This window comes from Dermacentor silvarum, chromosome 4 (assembly GCF_013339745.2).
Source record: "Dermacentor silvarum isolate Dsil-2018 chromosome 4, BIME_Dsil_1.4, whole genome shotgun sequence".
NCBI classification, from domain to species: Eukaryota; Metazoa; Arthropoda; class Arachnida; order Ixodida; family Ixodidae; genus Dermacentor; species Dermacentor silvarum.
This window is the reverse complement of record NC_051157.2, coordinates 24,386,429-24,402,671: the sequence shown is the minus strand read 5'-3', so window position 1 is coordinate 24,402,671 and position 16,243 is coordinate 24,386,429. Positions and strand designations below refer to the sequence as shown.

At 43.7% G+C, this 16,243-nt stretch overlaps 1 protein-coding gene across 8 annotated transcripts in view; it reads left to right on the top strand.

Moving 5' to 3' along the window:
- LOC119449630 (rho GTPase-activating protein 7-like) overlaps positions 1-16,243 on the top strand; it is a 411,144-nt gene that overhangs the window by 387,497 nt on the left and 7,404 nt on the right. For all 8 annotated transcript variants that reach the window (XM_037712849.2, XM_037712845.2, XM_037712848.2 and 5 more), the window contains 8 exons: positions 45-261; positions 1,479-1,717; positions 3,509-3,820; positions 5,302-5,432; positions 7,192-7,383; positions 8,800-8,913; positions 11,196-11,356; positions 13,014-13,139. In XM_037712849.2, the coding sequence (XP_037568777.1) occupies positions 45-261; positions 1,479-1,717; positions 3,509-3,820; positions 5,302-5,432; positions 7,192-7,383; positions 8,800-8,913; positions 11,196-11,356; positions 13,014-13,139 (1,492 nt within the window). The remainder of the gene's footprint in view (positions 1-44; positions 262-1,478; positions 1,718-3,508; positions 3,821-5,301; positions 5,433-7,191; positions 7,384-8,799; positions 8,914-11,195; positions 11,357-13,013; positions 13,140-16,243) is intronic.

Sequence of the window (16,243 nt, the reverse complement as noted above, 5' to 3'; positions counted from 1 at the left end):
AAGTCATCCTGCTAACTTTGTTACGCCCCTGCTCCCTTTTCTAGGCACATCCTTGCAGCAACAGCAGCAGCAGCAGCAGCAACAACAGCAGCAGCAACAGGAGGAGCAGCAGCGACAACAAGACCAACAGCGGGCGACGGACACTGGTAGTGTGGGATCAGGATCCACAGGCAGAGGAGTCGCCGAAGAGAACGACAGGCCGGCGTACACCTCTGAGAGGCGAGATTCTGGCGTCGGCTCATCACTCACCAGGGCTGGAAAGTGAGTGGCCTGTCATCTTTTGGTGCACGAGGAGATCACAATGTATAAGTACTCATAGTATGGGTCAGTCTGCACATGAACATAGTAAACTTGTAGAAGTGCCCTACAAAATGGAAGAAGTCTGAGGTGCAGAGCCATTCTCAATGTTCAATTGGCAGAGTACCACACGTGTCAGCTTTGCATTTAGAGTGCATCGGCAGTAAGTTGCAGTACTGGCCGGAAGCAATAAGTGGTGTCCTAATTCCCACCCCCAGCGACGGTTCCCTCGAAGTGACACCAGGTCATCCCCCTGTGACGCCATAGACACCAGGCCACCCCTCTTGGATGGCCTGGTGTCTATGGCATTTGTGCTGCTTTTGAGCATGAAATCACAGCTTTGGTTTTCTGCTATGGTGCCCACGTTCCATTAGGGGTGGAATGCACAAAAAAAAAAACAAAAAACAACAACACTTGTACTGATTATTAGGTGCAAGAACACCAGATGGTCAACATTTCATTTGAATCTCCCCCACTATGGCATCTCTCATAGACATAGTGTTGTTTTTGAACATTGAACTCCATGGATCAGTTGTAACTGGCTTGTGGTTTATATCCCTTTCTTCAATACAAGGCACCATATTATGTGCACATACAAGGACATATTATCTCAGTAGAATGGGGTCTTCTTCCAAAATTCTTCTGATCTAGGAAGCACGCTATGTTCTATGCCATATTCTTCAAAGCAACGCCAAGCTTAAATTCTTTTTTCATTCCTTCAATACATTGGCTTAATTTACAAGCTCTAACCTATTTACATCAATACCATCACCATTATCTCACTTGTGCATACCATGTTCATCTATATTTTGTTGCCTTTTTTTCCCCTGTTCCCACCCTCATTTCTATAGGGTCTTTTTGTTCTTGCAGATGAGCATGGAACTTACACATACACCGGCAAAATTCTCTGTATTTCATTTCATTTAATTTCAGAGAGCTTTCTGTCTCTGTATTGTGTGTACATATGTATATATGTTCTTTTTTGTTGCATTATGTTGATACATGTGTTTGTGTTCGTATGTTTAACCGCTCTGATGCTGCACTCTGTATGAAGTATCCAAGTTCCCCTGAAGCTGTGCTTGCAGCTTTTTTGCCTAGTCTTCCTCTCAACTTTGTTGCTGAATAAAGGCAGTTCAAGTGCAATTCAATCAGTCAACAGTATGCTCCCCTTCACTGTGCAGTGGGAGCCCCTGCACCCAGGGTTCTGCATGGCACTGCTTTTCATCCTCACCTGAGCAGCTGACGTGCCTGACAGCGCTGCGTTACGAGCACCTGTCAGCATCCCAGCTGCTCGTGCTCAAGAAGCTGGCACTTCTTCACCTGACTGCTCTCATGGAGCGGTTCTCGCCACCCTACCGGTCTGGCTGGGGCTGGGCTGTTCCCAAGTTCATCAAGCGCATGCGTGCTCCCGACTACAAAGGTCAGTACATACCAAAGTACAGTGTTATTGTTTCATTAAAATACAGAAGTGTTGGGAGATATTGGTGCCTTGAGTACAAGCTGCTCTTTTTCATGTGCAATGAACACAGTAATAAAGAAATAGATGTGAATATGTGAATGGCCACATAAGTGCACATGAAGTCAGATCACATAAATACACACAGTTAGTTCATGGAAAGGCTCATGTAGTCAAATCCCATAAAAAAAAAACACTGTCAGGCTGCAGAAAAGCACATGAAGTCAAGTTACATGAAACACATGCCGGTTAGCCGGTTGACGTGTCACGTCAACCGGCTAACAAACGGCGCTGCCTAAAATTCCTCCACCGACTATCAGTAGCGCATTATCTTTCTTTTCAATTCTACACCCTCGCCGCTAACACACTTTTGCTCGTTACCTCACCCACCCGCGTTACCTTCCCTCCCCTTTAGTAGAACCCTACCTATATATACTGTGTCGAGGAGAGCATATGTCGCCTTGAAGAAGACAAGTCCACTTGTCCTAAATGTTGGCTTCTGCTCTCACCTTGTTCTCGTGTTGCTCATCGTCTTGAATTTCCATCTCCCGCATTCCCCTTGTTCTTCCCTGGATTCGTTATGGAAAGACTTTTTTTGTATTACTTTCTATGGGCAGCTGACGAGGAATCTGAAAACTTTCGTTGTGGCGGAAATTTCATTGTAGCGGCATTTTTTGTAGGGGGATTCGACTGTAGAAGGCAAACGAGCGGGCCAGAGTGAGTGCCAGAACATCACTATGTCCTGCTCCCATGCGACCACCGTCTGTGTCATGACGTCACGACACAGGCAACCCCAAAAAAAGGAAACTGAAGCTGGCTGTAGAAAAGAAATGATATTACACTATTTAGGGCACTCTGAGAATTTCCAGTATTTTTTCTAGGGATTAAACGTCCCAGACCTTCAAAAAATGATGAGTCGAAAATATCACGTCGGTACTCCTTTAAAAGTGCAAATTCCATGTTGAGATCTGGCATTTCTTTTGGGCTGCTTCATGGCAATGAAATGAGCTCGAGTGCTCTGCCTCCACAGAAGTGTGCAGGTCAATAAGCAGCTAGTTATCTTTCACAGTGAATAGTGCTCAACATCTCCTTTAAATTGTCGTTCTTACCAAGTACCCTTACATTGTTGTCTTATGCGAAGTTTGGTGCATATGGGTTCTTTGACGCGCCCTATTGAACATACTGTTGAATGTGTGGTATCAATTGTGCCAAATAGTAGCCCATTCCATATATATAGAAAAACGTTATGTTCAAACACATCAGGGAGCTTGTTTTTCATTGCTTCCAGTGCCTGGTAAGCTGATACCAACTGGTGCTTTGGAATTTTTCCTTGATTATCGGTGTCTCTGATGCTCTAAGTTTTATTAAACAGAATAAACTCATGTTTTTCCATGCATTTCAATTCATTCACAGCACGTTTCGCTGCTTGTCTGACACCAAGTGGCAACATTGTAGGATGCAAAAAGTGGTGCAATGTACAGCCACTCCTAAAGTTATTTTTAGCTCCTTTTAGTGCTATGTCCGATTGGCTTACATTATTCTGAAAGAGCCATAGCGAAGGTGGGATTGGGGTGGGTGTTTAGTGCAATATGGACACTGCATACTGAGAAACTAATCTTAATTTGTTATTACTTCCATCTAACTATGCCAAAAAATGAAAGTTGTTTCCAGGCTTTTAAAGAATTTCACCTTCACTTTTAAGCCCTTCCTGTGAAAGTAATTTTTTGCTTTGTGGCACTGTGTATTTTTCTGCAGACAAGACAGTGTTTGGAGTGCCTCTTAGTGTGTCCCTTCAGCGGACGGGGCACGCCCTGCCACCATCTATCCAAGGGGCCATGGAGTTTTTGCGAAAGAGTGCCCCTGAGGCAACAGGCCTGTTCCGGAAGTCTGGGGTTCGCTCTCGCATCCAGAAACTGCGGTCACTGCACGAGTCTGCCACGGGGCCCATTTCATACGAGCAACACCAGGCATATGATGTGGCTGACCTACTGAAGCAGTATTTCAGAGAGCTTCCAGACGGCCTGCTTACAAGCAAGCTGTCTGACACGTTTCTCTGCATCTTTCAACGTAAGTAGCTGCCTCTCTTCTGCTTGCGCCAAGCATTCACATCTTGCCGCACTTTGCTTGGCCAGTAAAACAGGTTGCTGCCCACAACCTGCTGTGTGATTAAAAAAATCACACAATTTATTAGGACAAAAACATTCAAGATCGAAATTAGGCAATGTTCTTTTGGCACATGCATTGAACATGTTTCATTTGATTAAAAACATTGCTTTCTTTTGTTAAATCCTGAGTTTTATTTGCAGAATCACTGCTTAATCACCCAGTAACTGTCATATAGTGATTGCATAAGCTGCCTGCATTATATTTATAAAGCATGGTTGATCTTTCTCAAAAGTTCCCAAATTGTGATCTTAAGAACTGAAAGCATATTTTTGCAGATGCTTGCTCAAAAATCTAGTTGAAGTGCGCTATGCAGGTTACTGCCTATCTCTCTCTCTCTGTTAATTTCTGCATTCATTTCCCCAGCATCATAGGTTCGTGTGACTCCACAGGAAAAGTTGGCTGTTCTCATATTATATGTAGAAGGACCTGGGGCTGCATTTCTTTACAGTCTATTTCATTTTCCATTCTTTTTGCTTTTTGTCAATCGCTTGGATGTGACCCGGGCACCGCCATGCCACCGAATGACTTCAAAACAACTGTATCACAAGATGTTATGGGTCAACCTTTATCTGAATTCATTAAATGAGTACAGGCAGAAATGGTTTGAGCTGTGTGAACTTTAATTAAGTATTGCGTTCAAAACGAGTGTGCTTAATTACGAAATTACTTACTGGATGTGTCTGGTTGTAGTGGTCTGTTACAAATGTGGGCACTGATAGCAGTTAACATGCACCACTATGGCAAAGTTTCATGTGGGCTTGCACATTTATGCTGTAACAGTAAGTCACGCTGTCATATATATATATATATATATGCGAATAACATTGTGATATGTACAGTTTTACTGGCTACATTGCAGGCTGCTCGGAAATTCAACAATTTTTTTAGATCCCGTGGCCCGTAAGCTTTTCTGGTTGACTGTACATGCATGATGGAAACTCATGAGGTGATCTTCATCTTGAAAATAATGTCTGTCATAAATTCACCTTTATGAATAGGTGCATAGAGTTATTTTCTTCCTGTATCTTCTGTAGAACTCTGCTGTCAACAGATTTTGTAAACCCGCAACGGTGGCTCAGTGGCTAAGGCATTGCACTGCTGAGCGGGATCAAATCCCGGCCGTGGCGGCCACATTTCGATGGAGGCAAAGTGCAAAAACCCCTGTGTGCTTGTGTTGTAGTGCACGTGGAAGAACCTCAGGTGGGCAAAATTAATCCGGAGCCCTCCACTACGGCTTGCCTCATAATCAGAACTGGTTTTGGCACGTAAAACTCCAGAAAGAAGAACAGATTTTGTAAGAGTAGCTGGAATGTCACTTTGCAGCTCTGATTAAAATGCTGCTGTGACATCTTGGTTAGATTGAAGTTTCACAACCTTTGCAGACATTCCAGAAGAACTGCGGCTGGACGCGCTGCAGGCAGCAGTCCTCCTCATTCCAGACGAGAATCGAGAAGTCCTCGAAACGCTCCTTGTGTTCCTCGACGACGTGTGCAGGCACGCGCAAGAAAACCAGGTATGTTAAGCCTTTCTTTATTTTTGAAGTAAGATGGAGATGAGGCAAAATTTGGGACATGGGGTCTCCATTTTCTTAGCTGCTATTTTGCCAAAGCCAGCACTGATGCCAGTCATCTCATGCTTCTAGGATGCTCAGCACTCATTGTAGATTAAAAGCAGTGTGTTTGAGAATTTGTGAGCTGAAAATAGGGAAACCTTTTCGTGTATGTCCGAACAGTTTTTGTGGAGGAAAATAGTGGCAAAATTAATCATTGGACGACATCTTGTCTGGTCAGGAAGTACGTTCATATTAGAAAAAAGACAGAACACCGATCAAAAAGAAAAATCAACCCCTTTGACAACACGTCTTTGGTCTGCATTCTGTTTTTCCTGTTCTTAATATGAATGAAAATAATGATGTTAAGGCCTCTTGGCATCAGAGTGACAGCATGAAAAATGTTGGTTAGCTTTGCATTACTAGACAGAGACTGTGGGCATTGGAAATACAATGTTCTTGCAGAAAACATCGAAATTCATCATTATACCCGCACAAATCTCAATAACAATGCCTTTGGGACACAACTATGGTGTAGCTGTGGTTCGCTGACCTGTCTGCACACACATTGTCATTTTTGGATATCACTCTCAGAACATTGTGTTATGATGGTTGTTGGTCATTGCTGGGCACTGTTTTTCTTGTCCAGCACTTCCCTCGCTTTATCACCGTGCTCGTCGGTGCAGACATGAAGGGTGGAGTTGGCATCATTTGAAGCTGCCTAATAATTTTAAGTGAGAAAAAATTCCAAACAGTGCCTAAGAAGTCATCCAACATTGCGTCAGTGTTTAACACATAAAGGAACAAATGCTTGACACATGGAACACATGTGACAAACCGCAAATGCTGCCTTTACAACGTAGTGGCTTAGCTTGGCTTGCCCGTGATTTGGGTATGGTTGGTGACTACTGGATTGGCCAGGTTTCACTACTTTTGGTTGCGAGGTGTTGGCAATGTGCTTAAAGAAAGACATCACTCTTTGTGCTTGTCTTGGTGGCCGAATTAGCATGCTGTCGTGCAGGCAGAGTTGAAATTATCGAAATGGCACACTGCAAGGTGTCCAAAGTTCTGGCCGTCCTTATAAGTGGAACATCATTTATTCGAACTCCAAAGGGACTTGAAAATTATTCAAATAAAACGGGAGTTCGAACAAAAGAGCCCTTTTAAATATTGTGCTTGATAATGTGTAGAATATAATCGCTGACCGATAATTCGGAAATGGTGAGGGCCACCTAAAATTTCAAATAAATGGAGTCCAAAATATCGAAGTAGCAAGAAAAATAAAAGTTTATTCCACAAGCAGCCAGAATACCTGGTCATCATGTTGGTCCATGCATGCACATATGCTTGCATGCGATCAGGTCAGTCTGTATTTTGACCATTGTCATGACTGTTGGTACTGACAGACAAAAGCACCGTCTCCAAATCTCCATCCCCTGGACTGTTCTGGACTATTCTCACAACACTGTGCTGAACTTGGAGCGTTGATGAAATCACGTTATTACCTGATAATTTGAGATATATATGTATGTCTCTTGCTGGTCCTCATCATCTTTCATCATTCTTTAAAGTCCCCCTTCCTTCTTTTCCTGTGCACACAAGCAGTCTAATGCATTCTATAGCTAGCCACCCTCTCTGCTTTCCCTATAAGCAGTTATCTCCCTCCCACACCGAAATTTGATCCATCTCAGGCATTTCTTAAGGCTCTCCCGCTCTTTCTCAGATGACCGTGGCCAACATCGCAGTGTGCATTGCGCCGTCCCTTTTTCAACTGGCGGTGCCACGAAGCGCAAGTGCGAGTCCACGAAGGCGGGCGACCACGGTGGGCATTCCTGACCAGCGCGAACTCAACGAGAACAGGGCGGCCCACGAGTGCCTGGCACGCATGATTATCGACCACAAGCAGCTCTTTCAGGTGGGCCACTTATACTGGCCATGCTCCTGTGTTTACTATCAATCTTTCTTCAGCTTGGCTTAGCCAAGCAGCTTCTTAGGCTGCTCGGCTAGAGTTTCAGCAAAGTTTGAAGTTGGCACATCTGCATTGCTTTCTGTTTCTGTATGCTTGTTTCATTTCTGATATTGTGTCCTGGATTAAGAACTGCGATGTATCATTAATTTACTCTGGATGTATAACCTTTACTGTTATTGCTAGGCGGATGTTAAACATGTTAGTCAAAGCCTTGCCCTTGTTGCTTTTATGGCCACGTATAAGACAACAGTGAGTTGACACAAGTTTAGTGAGGGCACAGTTTTGGCCATTGTCCTGTAAACTTAAAGGTACCTTGCAACACATTTTGAACATGCTAAACAACCTGCTTAGTCACTAGCACTGCTGTTATAAGTAATGAGCCAAGTATTATTGCTGTACATGTAGCTTGGAGCGTATAGTTTCACTGAACAGACTCCCTGCTTTTTGCCACTACTTCCTGGAAGCCTCATTGTATATTGTGTATCTTGTTGCAAACTTATAAACATGAAGGCCATCAGCTGGATTTCTTTGGATGCTACAACTAAGCAGCTCTTGCAGTAGAAACAAAGACAGAAATTTCACCACTGGTGAGGCAGTGGCTTCCGTGTAGTGGCAGAGAATGATATCACAATCTTAGAGGCATTGGCATTACCAAACTTTAGCACAGCAATGAATGGAACATGGTGGGCATTCTTTCGTATGAGCATTACAGCACAGCTTCGAGTGCATCATAAACTACAGAAAGAAAAAGGTAAGGCCATGAGGGTGTGACAGGATAGCATTCTGTTCCTGATAAATCTGCTCATACAAAGTGCATTTGGAAACTTGAATATTTGTGAGGAGATGCCATTTGAAGAAAGGTTTTGAATGGCCCCTTTAATTACTCTGGTTGCTCACTGAAAAAGCATTTTCTCTGTGCTATTCTGCATTTCATGCTTGCCAAGCCTCCTATACACGGTCTTCTATGTAACCTTAATAACAAACTTTACATGTTGCAATTTTGTGGTTTTATAACATTTGATTGTGTGCGTTTAAGTGCCCGTTTCTCAGTCATCTTTTGTCTACTTGTAACTGTCCATGGTCAGGACTGCTATAAATAAAAACAGAACTTGCAACAGTATTCCGAACTCTTGGAAGAACTTACTCTTCAGCTACATTGCTTTTGAACTGGAGAATGTAAATTTTGTGACAGTATTCCAAAAAACAGAAGGTGTTCTTGGGCAACTTAAAACACGCATCATGAAGAGACAGAAAACCAATATCTTGAGGTGTCTTCATGTGTGCTGTGTTTCAATACTATGTCAAAATATGCAGTCGTAGCTTACATATTTGCTTCAAGGAGAATGTCCACGCATATTGCAGATTTCTCTGGAAACGTTGCAACAGTGTCGTCTGGAGCAGTACGAACCAATGACCTTAGATGAGCTTGGAAGCCTCAAGTCATACCTCGAAGGATGCCTTCATGCCCTCATCACTGTAAGTAAAGATGTGTTTTCATGCAGGGTAATAGCTGGTGATGTTACTTGTAACAGGAGCACTTGATGTATTAATTTGAAGGGACATAAAAGATGAAAATAAAGCTAAATTGGTTGATAACAGTTCTTGAACTGTGAACAGCTGGTTTTAAGCGGAGACTTGGCTAAATAGAACGGACAGAGAACTGAAAGGTGGTGGCAATGCCATGTTGCAAGCCCACAATGGCTCCTCATGATATTGTAAATTTTCGCCACATGAGTTCATTGCTAGTTGAATGTTTGTCAATATAAAAAAAAAACAGCACTGTATTCAGAAGTAAGCACAGACTCAATACAGCATATTTTGGCTTCAGCAGCTTGTCATAGTGAGGCTGTTATGGTAAATCGTATGGTAGGGTATGGTAAATCGTAGCCCTGATACACACAGATGGACAGACGACAAACAAGTGCTAACTACCGACGTGTGTTGTCTCTATTTCTGTCTATTTGTTTGTCTTAATCTTAATACTGAACCAACCAGTCCAAACATTCAGAAATCTCAAAATGGGGCCATGCCAGCCATACGATAAAGCTTCGTGGGTCTCTTATTTGAGTCTCCTTGTGTTGTGTCCCCCTGAACGAAAGGTTCAATGTACAGGTGGGTCCAGTGTTAGAGGGAACACGCGAGTGTGTGGCTCATGTTCCGGGCAGCGCCATGTAAGGGAAGTGGCGAAAACCAAGTGCATGCGCGAAGCGGTGCAGGGGCGGTGCATGCTGCGCCTCGTCTGCTATCAAATGGCCCCTTCACTTTGCTCGCGTGTGGCCACCCTGCCGTGCACGTTAAGAGCCCCCCGCTTCAAGGAGAAACATTTAATTCCATGCACTGCCAGCCATGAGACGTAGAAAGCACATAAATACACTCACTTCTACTGCAGCGGTGTAGAATACGAATAAGCAGCGGCAGAACTATGTTTCGGAGAACAATAATTTTGGACACGCCAGATAACGTCGCTGTGCTGCATCTTGCATATCTTGCATGAGCATTCCGTAGACGGAAATGCATTCACGACACCGTCGGTAACTGCAAATTCTTCTGCATGTATTTGCTTATGTACGTTAGTGTCACTCCCTCACTATCATTTTGGAAGAAAAGAGAGATGCTTTCGAATGACTATATACATGTTCTCGTTTTCTGATTCCCCAACGGTAGCGTTACACGGCATTTCGTATCTTACAGCAACTTAAGAGACTGAGCGCATCGTAACCAGACATCACTGAAACATGCCGTGCTCAACAGTTCCAAAAATAAACTGCGGTGTGACTCATGCTGATTTCGCTGAGTCAGTCACCATGCGCAATCCACTAAGTGAACGCATTTCGATCTGTCGTGCGATAACGTCTGAAAGCAAAGCCTCCTCCAGAAAAACAGCGCTTCATATCGTCTGTAATGTTCTGAAAGCTCTATCATTGCTATGCTCTTAGAGCTCAGATGGCTGGCAAGTCAAGCGCAACTTTGCTCCTTTTGATCTCGTTCATTGCAACCGTGGCTCAAGACCTGTAGTTGCCCAGCCGCACGCCGCGTGCAGACGAAACGATGGAGGGCAACAGATGACACACGGCACGCGCCGCCGCCCCTGTGCCGTTTCGTGTATGCGCTTGGCTTTTGCCGCTTCCCGTGCATGGCACTGCACAGAGCGTGAGCCATGTGCTTGCGTGTTCCCTCTAACAGTGGACCGACCTGTACGTATGTATAATAACCATGCCGACACACTGAACATATAAATGAAAAATTCAAATTTTCAGCTTTCAACTTTCTTATCAACTTTCTTGGCGAGGCGGGATTCGAACCGAGGTAACCACGGTCCGAAGGCGAGCGTCATAACCATTAGGCTATGCACCCACACTTGCAGAACATGCATTTATGGGAACCATATGATTGCGTTGTACTGACGATTCTAACACAACTTGCTATGGGTGAGAGAAAGAGAAAATAGCCAGAGAGAGAGACACAGAGAGAGAAAAAGAAAGAGAGAGAAACAAAGAAAGAGAAACACAGATGGAGAGTAAGAGAGAGAGAAGTGGGATTTTAACCCCGTACTCACGGTCCGAAGGCGAGCGTCATACCCACTACTCTATACACACGTTTGCAGGGCTCAACTGTTTGATCAGATTTCACAAGCATGGAACTGGCTTAATTTTTAAATTTCTGAAGTAGCCGCTACAACAATACGATCTTCGTGCATTGACTGCCACAAAAATTACAACAATGTTACAAGGATTGTGGTTGTGCTCGCCTCTTCACAGGAGGCCCGGGAGAAGAGCAAAGGCTGGGCAAACGTGCAGCATGCTGACGTTGACTTGGCCTTCAAAAAGCCAGGGGACGGTCTTCCACTGCGGCTGTGGCGATGTGTTGTCGAGGTTGAAGCTCCCCCAGTTGAGCTTCTCACTAGGATTCTTCGCGAACGGTGAGTCTTCTAAGCAAAACTGGTTATCTGAACATTGAATTGAAGACAATGCAGAGTTTCTAATAATTTATAAAACGACCCGGCTGTCCACACTGTGAAAAACCAAGCTCTCAAGCACTTGCTGACTGAGCAATTGAACACGTTCCACAATTTTTAATGACAGTTAATGACAGTTCTGTTACTCTGACTGTCTGAGCAAGTTCGTGCAGCTAGTTCTCTCTTTTATCCACAGATGGCACTACAATACCATTGAAAACTTGGTATAAACATTTTGAACATTAAATTCAAGGGAAATGGCATCTTCGTCGTGCAGAGAAGCCAAGTTTTTTCCTATACTTAAATAATTTTTTTTTATGTGCGCTCCAGTTAAAAAATGTTTTGTTTTGAATCGATGTTTTGTGTTTATTTAATGTGCCAATTCCATAGAGCACAAAAAAAAAAATCGGTAATTTGGGAATGTTTCTTCAAAAATAATTCGGGGAGGTAAAGGGTTAGTATTTCTCTGGGCGCCGACGGTTTTCTGTCGAACTGATCTCGTGGACCACCGAGGTGCGACAACTGCAACACCACTGGCGGCACTCCTCACGCCAATGTTGTGAGATGCCTCATAGCGGCCAGGGCATTGTTCTTTCTGACCAGCAGCAGGTTGCCTTGCATGCTGCATTGCGCCAACATGTCACACTCTTGTCTAGCTAGAACACTGTCCAAGGAGTTCGAGCACAATGCTAAAGCTTGATATCGCTGTCATTGCTTCGCTATATGAGCAAAACTACCAAATTTTTACAAATACTAAATTGCCTCTCTTTCTTTTTCTGTGCCAAGTGTTTATGTGAGTACGCAATTTTTTGTCACGACAACACTCGGCTAAACGTATGCAGGTTACGTACTGCACTTGTTGGTATCGTTGAAGAAAAATATATATATATTTTGAGTGCAATACGACACATAGGAAATAAAGGGCACGTGCAGTTATGCAGAGGTATTATAGATTTAGCACAGGATTAAAAGGACCGTGCAGCATATAGTGGATATGGTAAATAAGCTTGCCCAGTTGCTTTACTGTCGTGATGAATGGCATGCTGTCAGTGATGAATGGCATCGCCATACATTGCCATCACACATGATGGTGTTTGCTGCCATAATAAGTTCGTGTTCTTTTTCTTCTGTTTTTTTGTTTCATCACTATGCCTTTTTTTTCTGTCTTAAAGCTGTGTGAAATGTTTCCATGATAGCTTTGTTTATTAATTCTGACTGTGGTTGATCTTTCCTTTATTATGAAGGTTATGCATTATGTGTAATGTCTGCTTCTATTTAACTGCTCTGAAGCTGCCCTGTGTATGAGGTGGCCAGGTTCCCCTCAAGCTGCTACTTGCAGTTAAGCAAGGTGCTGCGCGATACAAACATGGATGAGAAGAGCACAGGCATGTTTGTATCGCGCAGCACCTTGCTTGACGATGTATGACCGACTCGCCCAACAACAAGCACTATTGTGCTACTTGCAGCTTTTTGCCTAGTCATCCTCGCAACTTTGTCATTGAAGAATTAACTCAATTCAATTCAGTCGTTGATGTACATGCAGCATTTTGACAAAAGCTTAATGGAATTTGATGTCAACTAGAATGCCTTGCTTGCTTCCGGTCTCTTTTCTGGGTGATAGTCACATCTGGGACAACACGCTCATCAAGTGGCGGCACATTGCCAAGCTGGACAAGCAGAGTGAAGTCATCCAGTACATCTGCGGCTCAATGAGGCCACATGCACCGAGAGATTTCTGTGTGCTAAGGTAAGCTTGTACAAAACAATAAGGCACATACCAGCTCGACAATAGGACATGAGGACTGAAGAGGGCGTCTGATCCTGTACACATCCTGTTCGCATGAAAAAAGAAGGACTGATTCTATGATGTCATTAAGCAGAGGCTGAAATGTTGGTCTCTTGGAAGCAAAAGAAATCTGAAGGATAAAATTATCTTGTGGTACCCACAGGTTATGAATTTGGGTCTTTCGGATTTGGATTGCAATGCGCTAGCCAAGGAGATAACTGACAACTGGCCATAACTGGCAAGGGCTGCCATGTCCCAGACCGAAGTACTAACCTTATAATTGCCCAAAGTAGGAAACCAGAATGTCATTAAGCTGGTCCACAGAAAGTAGTACTGGTAGTCAAGAATCTGACCACAGCTGTAACCATAAGCTGATTTGATAACACCTAAAAGTTGGAGAGTAAAAAAAAATGTGATAAGGTTCACGCAAATGTAAGCCAACCTAGAAAAACATCAGCGTTGGTTAAGTGGACATTTTTCTCGCATGTGATGATAGCTGCAAACATTTTGCTTTGTTGTGACACATCGAATGCTCATTCCTGCATCCAGAGATGGGTGTGGTTCCACTGCGTACATGTGGCTGCTTTCCAATTTGCAAGATGTCTGAGTGGCATGTAGGTGATTTGACCACAGAGAGCTAGCTGATGCTCCTCTTCAGTAAACTACATTCGAACCTCGTTATAACAAAATGGGATATAACGAAATGATGGATATAACAAAGTAAATGAAATTCCCCTTGAAATCCCCATAGAGATCCATGTATTTCAAATCTCGTTTTAACAAAGTGAAATTGTCCGGCCAATGTATATAACGAACTAGATTCGGCTCCGAAAACCAAAAAATACCCGACCGTTGCACACCGAGCTTTCGGGACTCCTTCGCCGTGGCAGTTCAAAACTCCCTTGTCCTCGAGTCGAATACGTTGTCGAGCAACAATGGTCTTTCTCACCACTGCGCGTAGCAGTGCACATGCACACAAGCAGCAGCTCTCTATTGCACTTCTCAACTTGCCTCCCTTCGCGAGCCATGCCACACTGCGCGGCTCGGCGCGGTGATGCGAAAGATTAGTGCATTTACTTTTACTGCACGGCGTGTCGCGCAGGCAGGTGCAACTTGCCATGGCCTCCGAAATCTCCATTGCGCAATTTTGAGGGTCAGTGCAAGCCTGCGCGAGTCGTGCAATGCTGCGCGGCTACGGGCAGCGGTGCGAGAGATTAGTGCATTCACTTCTCTCTTTCTCTATGGCATGCCACGCAGGTAGCCACAGCTGGGCATAGCCTCAGAGATCTCCCCGGCAGAATCTCGGGAGTCACGCCCATACTATGCATTCACTTCTCCATCTCCCTGCAGCGCGCCACGTGTGCTGGCTGCTGGGCATGGCCTCCGAGATCGCATTGGCATCAATGCAATCTCTGAAGCCACAAGCCTGTTGAACCAAGCCGGCGCAGCGAAGTTCGCTTGAATTCTCGATCATACAGAGGAGCGCTGTGTTGTCTGCCACGTGCTACTCGAGCGTGATGAGCCAAGTGGAAAGCGAATGCGATGGCCCATCACAATGGAACAGAAGGCAGCTATCTAAAGGCTGTCGTGTCGGGTGCTAAGTCGCACATTGCACACATCGAAAATCCTTTCATTGTTTTATTCAAATTTCATCACATGCGTGGCCGTGTAGTGGTTCCGCGGGCCACAAAGCCGTCTTATTATTTCCATGTTCACAATTGTGAACCCCAGTGAGCATATATTGCAGTAAATGACAATAATGGATATAACAAAGTAACGGCTATAATGGAGTAATTTCGGCTCCCCCTTCAACTTCGTTATAGTGAGGTTGAAGTGTATTTAGTGTAGCCTCCCCAGAGTCGGCCTGGTTGTTACTTTGTTAATGGCACCAAATAAATGGTTGGAACTGCTGAAATCCTGGAACTGTAGCCTTAATACCATATTTATTCGAATATAAAGCGCGTTTTTTTCCCAGAATCCTTAACCTCGAAGTTATTGCCCGCTTTATATGTGAGGCTGATAAATTCAGTTACTATTTTAATATGGTGGCAGCAGCGCCACATTTCCAATGATCCATATTTTAGATGCCAGTGAAAATTGTAGCAATTAATAAGCCTTGGCAGGCGGGGCAGTAACAATATTTTTGAACGTATGACCCGCACTGAGAACTAAAAAAATGTAATAGCAATGGTGGGATGTGGATTATATGTGAATTTGACCTTGAGGTGTGACCTCACAGCAGCGCAAATTTTGCCTTTTAGTGTGGCATGCCTTTCCGCAAAGCTGCACCTTTGAAGCTAAATTTGTGCTGCCTGCTGCCTTGAATTCACACCTCAAGGCGAAAGTCATATATAAGCTGCAGTGATTATTCCGGGACCTTTGATTATTCAGTATTTCGGGCAATGCCGCCGAGTCTGAATAATCCGTCGGCTAACTGCAACCTTGGGTCAGGGTGGATATTTAAATTTTGTATATTTAATTTCTTTATCAAAGTACAAGACCTAGATTTGACTAAATACAGTAAACGATTGTCGCAGGTCATGACAAGCTGTGCCATTGAATGCACATACGAGAAATGCCTTCAAATTATTACTCATAAGTGGCTATACTATTTACATTTTAACACTGCACTGGAAACGAAGGCATAGTGTGGCAAAGAGTGTGCTACTCCTACATGCAAAGTAAGGAATTACTATGAATTCTGTGTTACCGCAGTTTAAACCTAAATTCAGTGAAGTTGCACCTCTGGGTGAAGATGTGCCCAGTGTATCATTTACTATACCCTCATTAAACCCCAATCAGGACAAGCACATTGGCATTGCAGTAGTACATGACGTGCTGTTAGGGAACATAAAACAGTTGAGTGTGCTGGAAGTTTGAATAATGCTTGCTTGATTTTTTCAATTGCATCATGCATTTAACTTCTATTGATTCAATGTTAGTTAATTGGACTTTATTTTTTAACTGACCCAGCTATGCTTGTACAGTTGGGAGTGACTGAATAAAAAGTATATGCTACATTGTATTATATTCACCGTTTCCGAAACAGCCTTTGATGTCTTTGC